Source organism: Anopheles nili, chromosome 2 (assembly GCF_943737925.1).
Source record: "Anopheles nili chromosome 2, idAnoNiliSN_F5_01, whole genome shotgun sequence".
In the NCBI taxonomy this organism is placed as follows: Eukaryota; Metazoa; Arthropoda; class Insecta; order Diptera; family Culicidae; genus Anopheles; species Anopheles nili.
This window is the reverse complement of record NC_071291.1, coordinates 56,861,540-56,874,348: the sequence shown is the minus strand read 5'-3', so window position 1 is coordinate 56,874,348 and position 12,809 is coordinate 56,861,540. Positions and strand designations below refer to the sequence as shown.

The window sequence follows — 12,809 nt, the reverse complement described above, 5'->3', positions numbered from 1 at the left end:
GAGCGTGTGTGTGTCTCCCCAGCGTGTCAGACAGACAGGTTAGACCCTGCTAATGGGCCGCGGGAAATGGCCGCACTCTGCACTCGTGCTCGAAACTGCATGCAAATAGTCATAAATCAAAAACCCCCCGTCACAGAAAACGCGTAGGTTTCCGATACGGTGGTTATCGGTTCAATTTCATCGCACTGGGCCTCATTTTCCACCGGATGGAGATTGGTCCTGGTCGCTGATGAATCGGTGTCACCGTGCAAAAGGACCCGTGTACTGAACCGGAAAAAGATTAGTCCATCATGCATCCGACCGTCTTGGCGGGCGCTCGCTGATTTATCCCGTGGTGTTTCGAAGAAGATTTATCGCCGATCGGCTCGTTAGAAAGGGCCGGGGTTTGTACTTTGTGAGCGTGAGCATTGAGCGAAACCGGTCGATGCAATGCGATGGTGCGTGCATGTGCTTAATGCCAGCCGGTTGGAAGGCCTATTTTCGACGAGCCGCGTTCGATTGAGGTCGTCTGGAGGACAACCGTTGCGTTGATGGAGCATCTCAACGGCGTTTCGTGAGCTAATGCCGGTTGAGAATCTGTGACCTTCTTCTCGACATTTTCGAGAAACTAATGCAAGTTCGCCCGGATGGGGAGGGTTTTGTTCGCTTCGAAAAGCCCACAGTGGGCTTCAAACATTCCGGGAAATGTTTGCTTCAGCCGCTTGGAATGATTAACCTTCGACAAGGGGGCGTCTCGTAGGAAAATGGGTGGAAATCGGGAGCTTTTCCAACGGAGGCGCTTTCGTTTAAATTTAATCAGGGTTTAGCGAGGGACCAGCACCACGGCTGCTAAAGCTTCCCCGAGTTGGCCGGCTCAGGATGAAGCTCTGATTTCAACGCGCTCGCAATTTGGAGTCCGTTCAAATCCTAACTCAATTCTAACCCCGATGAGGGTGGTTTTTTTTCCCCATATACACACACACACACCCCGGAGTGTTTTCCCAGTATTTGCACTAACGTTTTCGTGTTTGTTTTTTTTTTCTATTTCAGGTTACGAAGGACTGCGGTGCACCCTGCAACTCGATGTTCTTCTCGGAAAGCGAACGAACGGTGCTGAAGTACTGGGTCGGTTCCTGGGCGGCAGTGTGCGTTGCGAGCTGTTTGTTCACGGTAAGTGCGGATTTCCCTTTCGGTTTCTGGCGTGCTTCCCGTGCACACTGTGGCCTGGCCCCCCTGGCAGGAGGATAACGCAATTAGTTGAAATATGAGTTTTCGGCATCCATGACACTTCGCATCGTGCGAGGGTGGGAGAAGTTTTTCCGGCGTGCTTTTTTGTTTGCTCTACTTCTGCTTCTTGTTTTCTTGGCTTCGCACCGGCGTGCAGCTGATGTTCGGAATAATGATGAACTCGGCGTAACGAAATGTGCCAACACGAATTAATAATTACTGAAGTTTTCGGCCGGAGATAATGAAAATTATGCTTGCTTGGTGCGCAAGTTTTTGACGTCTCGCTTTCAGCCGAGCGCACGGGATGTTGGAACTGTCGTTTGTGGGATAACGAAGGATCTACGGCACGGGGACGTTGATTGGAAAGATGGTTTGTGACGCTGCCGGAATGCTGTTCCGAACCATTGGAACCCCCAGCTCCAGGGGCGTCGGAGAACTCGCCGACGGGTGTTGATATTTTAAATTAGAATTGTTTGCACGGACAGCTTTTTAGGTCAATAGATAAATTAAATCCAGCGCTCGGGTTTCGTGCTGATGTTCGAGTCCCCCGTCAAACACGAGCCTGATATCCCGCTGATCAGTTGGTGGGAAAATGGCTCGTTGACGCTCGGTTGGAATGCCATCGCCATCAGTTCCGGGATATGATTCTCACCGAAAGGGGTCCAGCGACATTCAAACCCACCGGAACGGGAACATCACTTTCGGTCGAATGAGCTTGCGCTTCTAATTAGCGAAAATTAATTCCGCGTCCGCATGCGCTCGTGGAAATCAAAACCAAATCGTGATCTCTAGACCGATCCGGTGTGTTTTCCGGTGACGTCACACCCGCGTATCACGCCAAATGGATCAGGTGACGGTGTAGAAATTCGTTGTCCCGTGGCTGGCCCCGTGCTGTGACCTGTATTGTTTTCGTCGCGTTCGTCACCACACGCAGGCAGACGGGCGCTGTTTGGCATTTTCCGGAGCGCTCTGCCCGAAAAGGGCCATCGTTTTGGTGGGACGCATTTCCGCCGTGAAGGTGGGTGAAAGAAAATCCATCCAATGGAACGACACGACGCGGTGGGTCGGTTTCTAATTGAAACCGAAAGAAGAATGCCCCCTCATCGGATGGGGAAGGTGACCCGTGATTTCATCGAATGTGACTGCATTCTCACAACACACCCACGATTTATCATCCCGTGTGTGTGGGTGATTTTTCCATGCATTTCCCATGGAACGCTCCATGGCACAAGGGGCCACGTACACCTGCGTCGGTTCGGAATTGACTTGGACTGGTATTTTCACAGCGGAAGTCACGTTTGCCGGCAAACCGTGCACTCTGCATGGGAAAAGGCTTCCCAGTTGTCTAGCTTTGCGGTTTTCGGTGTAGAATGCTCATCCAGCAGCTGGCAGGCACTATCGATTTCTTTCGCTTGAGAGTCGTGGTGATTGCTCGGTATTGAGAGCTTCGAAAGCAGCTCTTTCAGAGTCATCTGTTAGCCCCGTCCAGCGGATAGGATGCGCAGTCGTTTGTTGTATTGATTTTTGCTGTAAAATTCGTTTCGGAATGTGAAATTTGATATGCTTCATAATAAACCAGAGGACGATCCTGCATCGCTGCAGCATGTGAATTAGCGGTGATTGGTTTCGTTTATTAAATCTTTCAGCGCGCACCGCGAAATTTTGGACGAAAAGGATTAATTACGAGCTCCCAGAATGAGCCCGAATGAAAAGGGACATGTGCCTCGACGTCACGTGTTGGAATTGAGCGCTCGTTACACCCTTTCTGGGCACCGTTTCGTTGGAAGCTTGGCCTGTTTTATAATCCAAAAACCCTGCACATTTCGCGTTGTATGCTCGTTACAGAAATAGCCATATGATTGAGCATCAGCGTGCTCCATCATTGCAGTGTCATATCGTGGAGCTGAAAAGGATGCGCGAACGTGCGGACTTTCACTCTCTCTCTCTCTTTCTCTCTCTCTCTCTCACGGAAGTGCATATGCCATGCCAACTCAATCATCTTCAACCTGATTTTCGATGAGTTTTTGGCAACGTTGCAGCAATCAGCACCGCGGGCGGTTTCAACGGGACCGAGGTCGATCCGGGCGCTGGAAACGCGCGAGCAATATGTTCGAATTGCATTCGAAACGAATTTCCATCTCCCTCGAGGGGATATGGGTCGAGATTGATGGGTGAACGAATTAAGCAATTCGCTGGCATTGCTTGTTTCGACAAATACCAAAAAAAGGCGAGTGGAAAAAAAAGGAGCGCTCGAGTGAGGGATAAAACCGGAAGATTGATTGATAATTGACGTGCTCTGAAGTCTGTTTAACATAATCAATGCTGCGCCGCTCGCGCGGGTGAAATGATGAATTTGTCTTTGGGTGCTGTTTTTTCTTTCTTTCTTTTTTTTTTTTTGAACAAAACGAAGCGCCTTTTGCGCCCGATGAAACGTCGCGGGAAAACTATTAGCATTTCTTCTCGCCCGGAAGCCAGGCGCCAACAATCGCACTAAATTGGCAAAGTTTCACCGCCAGCCCTTAGCGAATCGTCGTTAGTGGCGCGTCATCACCGCCGGTGTCTTTTCACACCCAAGGTGCCCAGGTGCGCTTCGTTAATGTCCTTTCTATTTGCGAACGCGCGCGGGACCGAAATCTTGCGCACGACGCTGCCGTTGACAGCACCAAGGAATGCACCGGAGATTTATTACACCCCGTTGTGGGGTAAGTTTTTCTTTGTGCCCCCACCCCAACTGGTGTAGGGGGTGGAAATGGGGGTTCTTAAAAAAATAAAAAAGTCAAAAAAAAAGAAAAAAACAGAATCGCTCCCGATGCGCGAACGGCGATGGAAACCGACGACCGCGTGTAATGATGGGGGAGCTTGAGCTTTTTTTTTTGTTTCCTGCCACCGGCCCATGCCACAGGAGTCGGAATGTTTCATTCTGTGTTTGTTTCTGTGGACTGTCGGGTTGTTTTTTTTCTTCTTCTGCTTCCACTTTGCCTTCCTGCTGCTGGTGCATCGCGTTGCACCGTGTTCGTGGCGGCTTATTTGCATGGATCCGGCTCGGTTGTTCGAGCGCAATTTGTGCTCGCCGATTTCCCAGCGATTGCAAGATGTCGCTCTCGTTGCATGCAGGGAATTTGTGGTGGTTTTTTTTTTTCGTCGGGAAAGGATCGTCTTTTTTTGCGCTCACGGTGTGTGTGTGTGTGTTTGCAAACCGACCAGGAGTTGCCTTTCTCCGGTGGGCAGCCGGACGATGGCGCTGTTTACTTCTCCTTCCATCTTTCGCCAGTTGTTCAAACAATCGCAAGCCTGCACCGGAGGCTGGCCACTGGAGCTGTGTGCGAGTGTGTACGCTGGCAATAAAGTAACCCGGGGCCGTTCGAGCTTCGAACGATATGAATCATGTCTGGGTGCGGTGTTGTCGCGAGAATCGCGATAAAAAAAAAAAGGCCAACGGAATCCAACCAGCCTTAAGAGGCCTCTCAGTAACCCGATCAGGAGCGCCTACATCGAGCACCGACGTTCGCGGCATGATGAAGTGATCAATGGATACGGAGGCGAATGCAAACGACGGGCTCGCTTTTGGTGGTGAAGAACCAAACCCGGAATGCCTCCTGGCCGTGGTCACGATGAATCGGACAATTTACGAGCGATGAGTGCATTTCCATTGCGAGGCGGCCCGGGCTGTGTGATTCGCGTGAGCCGGCTCGAATCGTGATTGATGAAAAAAAAAAAGGTGCTTTAATTTGCTTAGTGCTTCATCGTGTGCTGCTCACCGAACGACAGACGAGCGAGCCCAGTGAGCCTTCATTTGCCTTCCGGGGATGCGCATAATGGCGTCTTGTACGAGTGGTTGGTGCCTTCCCATGCGGGAGGATGTTGTTGCAAGGACATCGAAGCGGAGAGGCGAATTGCTGTGGTTAGGCCATTTTTTAATTTGTTGTCCGTTGTTGTTTTTGCAGTCATATATTTCGTTGTTTGTTTTTCACTTTGCTTTTTGCTGTGGATTTCCGTCATGTGAGTTTGCTGACGTTGTTATGGATTTTTTGTTGTACCTTTCCAACAGGTCCTGACGTTCCTGATCGATTCGTCCCGCTTCCGGTACCCGGAGAGACCGATAGTGTTCCTGGCGATTTGCTACTTGATCGTCGGGTGCGCCTACGTGGCTGGTCTTGGTGCAGGAGATTCTGTCGCTTGCCGGGAACCGTTCCAGTCGCACATCAAAATCGGCCGTATGCAGATGCTGTCAACCATCACACAGGTAGGGTTTCCAAAGAAATTTCAGCAGCAATAAGAAAGTGGTGAAGAATGACGATATTGCTTTTCTCAAAATTCAAGCGTCAATACCTTTCTTTCTTCGCAATTTTACTCCATAAAGTGTATTGAACTTCTATTGTCCATTTGCTTTACGTTTTAGTTGCAATTTTTTTCTATGACAAAAATTGAATGATAAATTACATCATTGGTTAATATTTTAATTAACTAGCTGGCCATCACTTCTAGACGTGTTGAAAATGAGATCGATAATTACAAATATAATATAATTTATATTTATATATTTAATTTGTATTAAAACTTGATGAATAAGGCCTTATGGTAATAAAAAAGTCCGTTTAGATGTAAATCTATATTTATATGCAATACAAGTATTAAAATTCATGCTTTATTATCTTTTAAAAGTCCCCTTTTTTGCGAGCAATATAATAATATTGCAGCTTCTTGTATGTGTGCATGGCTTCATTGATATGACAGCACATCTGTTTAATTTTTATTCTCGTGCTTCTGTTTTTTATTCTCGTGTTATGTCGAGTGTGGCTTCAAAAGCATGGAGCATAATGGCTGTGCTAAACATAAGATTGACGTTCTTAGAATTGAAATAATTTCAGCGCATGAATGCTGTTGTTTTTTGCTTTTTTGCTAAAGCATTGTGATGTGGATCCTGTTTCGCTGTTACTCATTCGTGGAAGCAAGCATTTGCTCGCTGGACTGGTTTCAAAGCGATACAATTTCCTTTCAACATTTTTGAATGTAAAATGTGTTAAAATTATGTTCTTTATGGACGCATAAACTGAATACTTATTTGAACGTATGCGCATTTTCTCTGCTGGTTAAACGCAACTGGACGAACGAATCCGATAAAAATGGATTCACACCGCTTATTCCAATTTTGTGCCACATTCAAAAGCAACCACTGAGTTTTTGCTGCATTCTTACGAGCATAAACACTTCGGAGATATCAATTAAGGTCCCTTCCAAAAAGGCCAAATACCAGCGGCGCCTCGATTTTGCACATCCCCGCCTGAAAGCCGCTCCAAAAATGTAATATTCTCCAGCTAATAGACGGTACGTGCATTGGTAGGTTTATTGAATACGTCGTGACAGCAGTCGAATCGACCTTCGAGCAGCAAACGTGCAGGGAATGTTATTGGTTCCAGATCCACCCTCCGCTTTTAGCGTTGAAGCGAAGAATTCGAACCACATTGGCCGGGAGACTGGGACCGGGTGTTTCCCTTTTGTGTGATCCGATTCGAAGTCAATTTTCATGCATAAACGCCAGGCTCGGCTCGCTGCCGTCACAGTAACAGTTGCACACGCAGTTGCTCAAACGCAGCCATGGCCAATCGATTGGCTGCCCGCGTGTGGTATTTGACATACCTCGAGCAGTTGTGATAATATTGATTTTACCCAACGTGGAAGGGTTATCCGTGAGAGGTGGAGAGCAAAAAGATGACACCCAAGTGCTTGAACATTCCGGTGGCCAGTCGATGGTTAGATGGTTTAGAGAACCACCCAAAAACGTCCACCACAACTGTGCGCAGCTGTGCGTGTTAGTGGGACGTTTGTTCGTTCGAACAGTGTATGATTCAGGTTCGTTCGCAGAAATTTAGTCCATTGGGGTCCATTGGGTTCTGTGGAAATTTAGAGGAAATTTCTGTTCCCTGGAGGGGTGTTTTCGGGAACGCATCGCGCACAACCACATCGATAAAGCACACACCACACGCATCGCGGGATGATGTCTTCGTTCATGCTTCGCTGCAGTGGCCCAACTTCCGGGAGGGTTTTGGCCCGCGTGTGGCACATCCCAAAAGCAGTAGAGCGTGTTCACGTGGCCACTATCGTTGGCGTTGAAGATCCTGACAGCTTCCTGTGGTGCTTCGATGAGTTCGCCAAGCACCGGTCGGGAAAGTTCATCCACCCAGCGGTCACAACCTCGCAAGATGGCGTTGGTGGTTGGTTGTCCCTTCATCCCCTACACACACACACGCACGCCGCCAGCCACCCGATATCTATCGATGCCAACAATCGCCTTCAATGTGCGTGCTCTCGCTGTTGGGCTCCCCCACTAACGACATGTGGTTAAACCAGTTCTTTGTTATTATTTCCATCTTGGATGAAACATGTTTCCTCCCTGTGAGCTTTCCACCCGGGGTTTCGATTCTTCTTGTGTGCAAGGTTCTTCGGTTTATGCTGCGTTCAAACACACACACACATACACACATCACATCTCCTCTTGTGGGTCGTTTGTTTTGTGGCCGACTCGCCGCGCACCGCGTCTTCCGGGGCGTATGAAGTGCGTTTTGAGCGCGTTTTGCCTTCTACACGGCCTGGTACCAGCTGGATTGAACCGCGCGAACCGATCCAGTGGCCGTCCGGGGCCTAGTGGTTAACCGTAACGCGCTTTACCTTTAGCAGAATCCTGCCGGTTTGGATAAAAGGCGTGTAGCGTTTGTTGCGCCCATGTGAGCTGACATTGACGTGCTGCTGCCCGGTGAGTTCGCGCTGGGTTTCGTGGAAAGGGTTTTTGGTCCGTCATGGTTTTGAGAGTTATGGTCATATATGGGGGCACTATTGAGCTGAGGACAAAACGCTGGCTGTCACTGGTTTGATAGCAGCCAAAGATGGTGCGTATCGGTATGTAATTACTTAGCTTAGCGTAAACGTGCTGGAAGATATTTTGCTTCAAACCAGAACGATTTATATTTGAAGTCTAAATTAAGTATAAATTTTTAAGAGTTTTTTTTAGGCAGTAGTAGTATCTATATTTTAAAATTGATTTGTTCATATAAATGTGAAGATTACATTGATTCTGGTTTACACAATATTTTAACCTTAACGCAATAAGAATGACATGTTTTGTAATATGATGAATTATTGTAGTGAAGTTTCTAGTTTGGTATAATGTACCTCGGGAAAAATAGTAAAACAAACCCAGAAGTAGGTTTTGTTATTTAATTTATCAAAACCTAACTAACTTAACTAACCTAACTAATTTAGACCTCAAAAACAAATCTGTAATACACCTTTAGAAAAAAAGCATTAAGGAGATAAAAATAACGCGCGTACATTTTCGAACGGACTATTAGTACATTTATCACTGTATTTATTGAAGGTGGTTTTAGTGTGTTGTGCTATTAAGTGAATGTTAGATCGTTTATGAATGTCAATTGTACTGTGCCATTGTGGTAGGTTTAAAATTCGCTTTAAATATCTGATTTGAAATACTTGTAAAATTTTAACACGAACAGCAGCACAGTTTTCCCAGATTGGAGATGCATACAATAAGATTGATCTAATTATGGAGGTGTATAATAAAAGTTGATTCTGTATACTTAGCTTCGATGATTTATGTATAATGCAACGTAGCGATCTTAGTACTTTTTCGGCTTAAATTATTTTATTGTCGTTTCATTTTTCGATGTTTTAAAAACAGCTTTTTAGTAATTTATCTTCAAATAGGATAACGAATACATTTGCCCAAAAATAATGAAACCATAAAATGCTCATCATAAACCTGCATTATTTGGTTTTTAGTAACGAGTAATGAAAATATTTGCCTTGTACGTAAATAAAACCACGTCACGCATTAAGCTAATTTAGCCATTTACCAATGCTGCACATTGACCTCGAATAGCGCCGACTTCCAGCGCCACGTGGCCCTTCCAAACGAGATCTTAAAACAACATGACATATGCTTTCGCAAGACTGCCTCTCGCCACTCGTGCGATATTACCCGTAAGGTTGTGCTCCGCAAACTCACCCGACATATCCACGCCGGGGTGTCGGTTCGTGTTTACAGAAATAATTTTAATTGAAGAATCTCTGCATCCGCCGTCGTGGTTTTCGAGCGTCACCCTTAGACCTTCCCTCGAGTTGGTGGAAAGCAAGAGTATCTTTTTCGTTTCTTTTTGGTCCCCGGACGATACGAGCAACAAGAAAAAGTAAGAAAAGAAGCAAAGAAAAAGACCCAGCACTTCAAATCAAAAACGCGTCGCACGGCATACGACGCACCGAACGAGGAACTCGGTTGATCCACATATTTATATATTTATTGTATAAATATTTATGCAATAAAAACCCGCGCGCTCGAAACCCGGCGGCTCGAAAACGCGGAAAAACCGTCCACGAGATTGATAGCGCGAAACGGAACTCGTGGCTCGGAGGGCCGCGCGGACGCCAAACGGAGGGAACGAGCGAATGCATGACATTAATTCAACTTCAAAGCCCTTCGCGCTAGGGCCGGAGCAGCGGATGGTTAAACCCGCCCTTCTTTGCGGGCCAAAAAAAGGGGGAGACCACAGAGACGAGAACACGGCGAGACACGTAAACAAAATTCACCCGCGGGGCCAACAATCGCTCCAACGCGTTGAAGGGGTTTTATATCATCCTTCTCGCTCGGCGGATCGCAGCAAGACAGTTTATTGTTGTTTTCGCTCCCTGTCCCTGTACTTGACCTCTCCGCGCCTTGATTCTGCCCTCCAGAACCTCCAAAGTCTCGCGCAAGTCGCAAGTCGTGAGTAAGTACGCGCAAAGCGTTGTCGGGTCGTTTTAGATGTTCGTTTGTGGAAAAAGAAAGAGAGAAAGAAAAGACTTCTACGCCTTCTCATCGCTCATCTCCATTTTGTTTACCCCTTCGGATGGGATGAGTTTCTAAGCCAGGGGGAGTTTAAAGCTTAGAGAGGAAAAAGTGGCCCCCCAACAACAAAGGAGTTTTTAGGGGAGTAGTACGCGGGTTTGCGAGATCATCCTCATCCACGTGTCGTTTATCCGGACGAACGGTTTGCAGACTCGTGGAAACCCGTGAACCTTCACAAACGGACGTAATTTGTCGCCGACGTCGTCGTCGTCGTGTGCCAACAGCATCAGGGCACTTGTACGCGAATGCACCTGCTTGCAATCCCGGCGAGCTGTGGCACACGCGGCGCTACATTAGTGACACATTCTTGAGCTCTTCTTCCGACTCGCGCGGCAGCATAGCTGTGTCGGTTCCCCATGAACCCATTCCTCGAAGTACTCGACTCGCGGGAATCGTTATTCTGAGTAACGCTCGAAAGAGAGTAGTGGTTAATTGCAGTTGCTTCTGGTGGCACTTGGCGGGTAGTTGGCTCTGGCTTACAGTTTGGCCTGCAGGCGCATCTCGATTCGAAGCAATCGGTGTTCGGTGAAATGTATACTTATGCTCTCTCGCTCACGGCACGCTGGAATGCCGGTAACGGTGCGTTATTTAATGTTTTTGCTTTGATGTTGTAAATATGCACCATGGCTCCGAATGCTCATCCAGGGAACGTATTATTTCTGCTCGTTTGCTATAACGCAGGCATAATTAATTTGTGCTTTTGTGCGTCTCTGACAATGAGCTTGACCTGCGAAAATAAAACAAAAAAAACCATTCGACCTTGTTTGCCCGCGGTTGATCGTGATGTAATGGTTTTATGTTGTTATTTTTTTTGTTAAAAAAATATTCATCCGCTTTTCGTTATCGATCACATGCATCGTTTAACAGTTGGAGTGCCGCGTCACCCAAAAAGTGGGTGACGAAACATTTTCAAATAGGCAATGTCATCCATTTTTGGGTGACGTCAAAAATGCTTGATTTTAAAGCGTGACGTTGAGCGTAAAGAAAGCCAATAATTCATCACAAACGTAGAACGAGCAGAATTAGAACCGGTGCAACTGTGACTATGTCATATGAGCAAGAAACGCTTGAATCGTGGCATTATGTGGAATTTCCTAAAAAATACGCTCGGTACACTATGTGTTAAGCATCATACTTTTTTTGTAATCTCCCACGACAAGAGGTCGTTTTAATTAATGCCGTTCAATTGATAAACAATGTATACGCACCGATCAGCTGCTAAGGAATGCAATATCCATCTCGTGACCATTCAATACGCACCGCAAGTACGTGTGTTGCTTCGATTCGATTGTGCGCCTAACTATTCCGAACGCGCTCGCGTCCCGCCGAGAACGTCCCAAAATTAATTCCACACCCCACCCAAACAGAGGAGCTCTTTTTTTCGTCGTTTCGCTGCTTTCGATGGCGTCACTTATCCGATGCGATGGATTAACGAATTCTCGTCACGATTCGCGTGGGTTCGATTAAGCAGCACCGCGACTTTATCTGACCGCGCTGTGCGCTAATCCGTCTCGCTCCTCGGCGAGTGATTCCAAGTGTGAATATTTTCCAACCTCCCCTTATTGGGTGAGGGAGCTTTCCCGCTGCCATTCAGCTCGTGGTTTCGCCGGAAGCACGCCGAATGGTTTCGTGAATTCTAATTAATCGGTCACCGATCTGTGCTCGTGAGAACGTTTATCGTCTGCGGATGGATGTGTCTTTGAATGCGAAATGAACGTGAGGTTGTGGTTTTTGATGGAGCGTTTCGACGTTTAAACACCGCGCTGGGTGTGGAGCTTTTGCGTGTCCTTTTCGCGATCGTGTACACTCGAGAGAGAGAGAAAGAACCCTTTCTTCCGAAAGGCGCTGGAATGCGAACCCTCACTCAGCCGATCGCGGGCTCGCGGGCGTTATGCAATACATTTTAGATAAAATTTATGCTCCAGCCCGAGGGGCACCGTTTTTCCAATCTACTCCGACATTTTCTCCACACCGTGGGGCCGTATTATTAGCGCACCCGTGCCGTGGTCTAGGTGAAGTTTTGTTGCAGATAATAATCAACCCTTCGACGACGCCCCAACGAACGCGGGTGCACTTGCCGCCTGTCCAGCTACCGGTCAGCTCGCTTAACGGTGGCTTTGTAATTTAAATTCAAACATTCGCGGGCCTCGTTTCGAGGGTTCGCGATCGCGATCGCCCGCCAGCAGAGATTCGATCCCTTGCGTGCTTTTTCCATACGTTGTTTTTTCGCTCTAACGAACTCCTTTTTTTTAACCTTCTCTCTTTCTCCGACAGGGCCATCGTCAATCAACGTCGTGCACGGTGCTGTTCATGGCGCTGTACTTCTGCTGCATGGCGGCATTCGCCTGGTGGGCCTGCCTGGCACTAGCCTGGTTCCTAGCTGCCGGACTAAAGTGGGGCCACGAAGCCATCGAAAGCCGTTCGCACCTGTTCCATCTGGTAGCGTGGGCCATCCCGGCCGTGCAGACTCTGTTCGTGCTCGCGTTGGGCAAAGTTGAAGGTAAGTGTTCCCGACCGACCCAGCTCCCGAATTTTCTCTCCACAAAGTTCAGCTAGCTGTCACTCTTCAGCCAGCGGGCAGCCAGCGGTTTGGATGATCCGAACCGCGTGCCACGGTTTCGCGCAACTAATGACGAAGTTTCTGACCCATCTAGCACCGGCTCGGTGCAAAGTGTGCACACACACCCCCGGAGCGGATTCACAAGGA

General features: G+C 47.6%; 1 protein-coding gene across 1 annotated transcript in view; it reads left to right on the top strand.

Annotated features, from left to right (window-relative positions):
* Positions 1-12,809, top strand: part of LOC128726652 (frizzled) — a 184,783-nt gene that overhangs the window by 41,442 nt on the left and 130,532 nt on the right. The window contains exons 2-4 of the mRNA XM_053820475.1: positions 1,030-1,149; positions 5,255-5,449; positions 12,377-12,602. Coding sequence (XP_053676450.1) covers positions 1,030-1,149; positions 5,255-5,449; positions 12,377-12,602 — 541 coding nt within the window. The remainder of the gene's footprint in view (positions 1-1,029; positions 1,150-5,254; positions 5,450-12,376; positions 12,603-12,809) is intronic.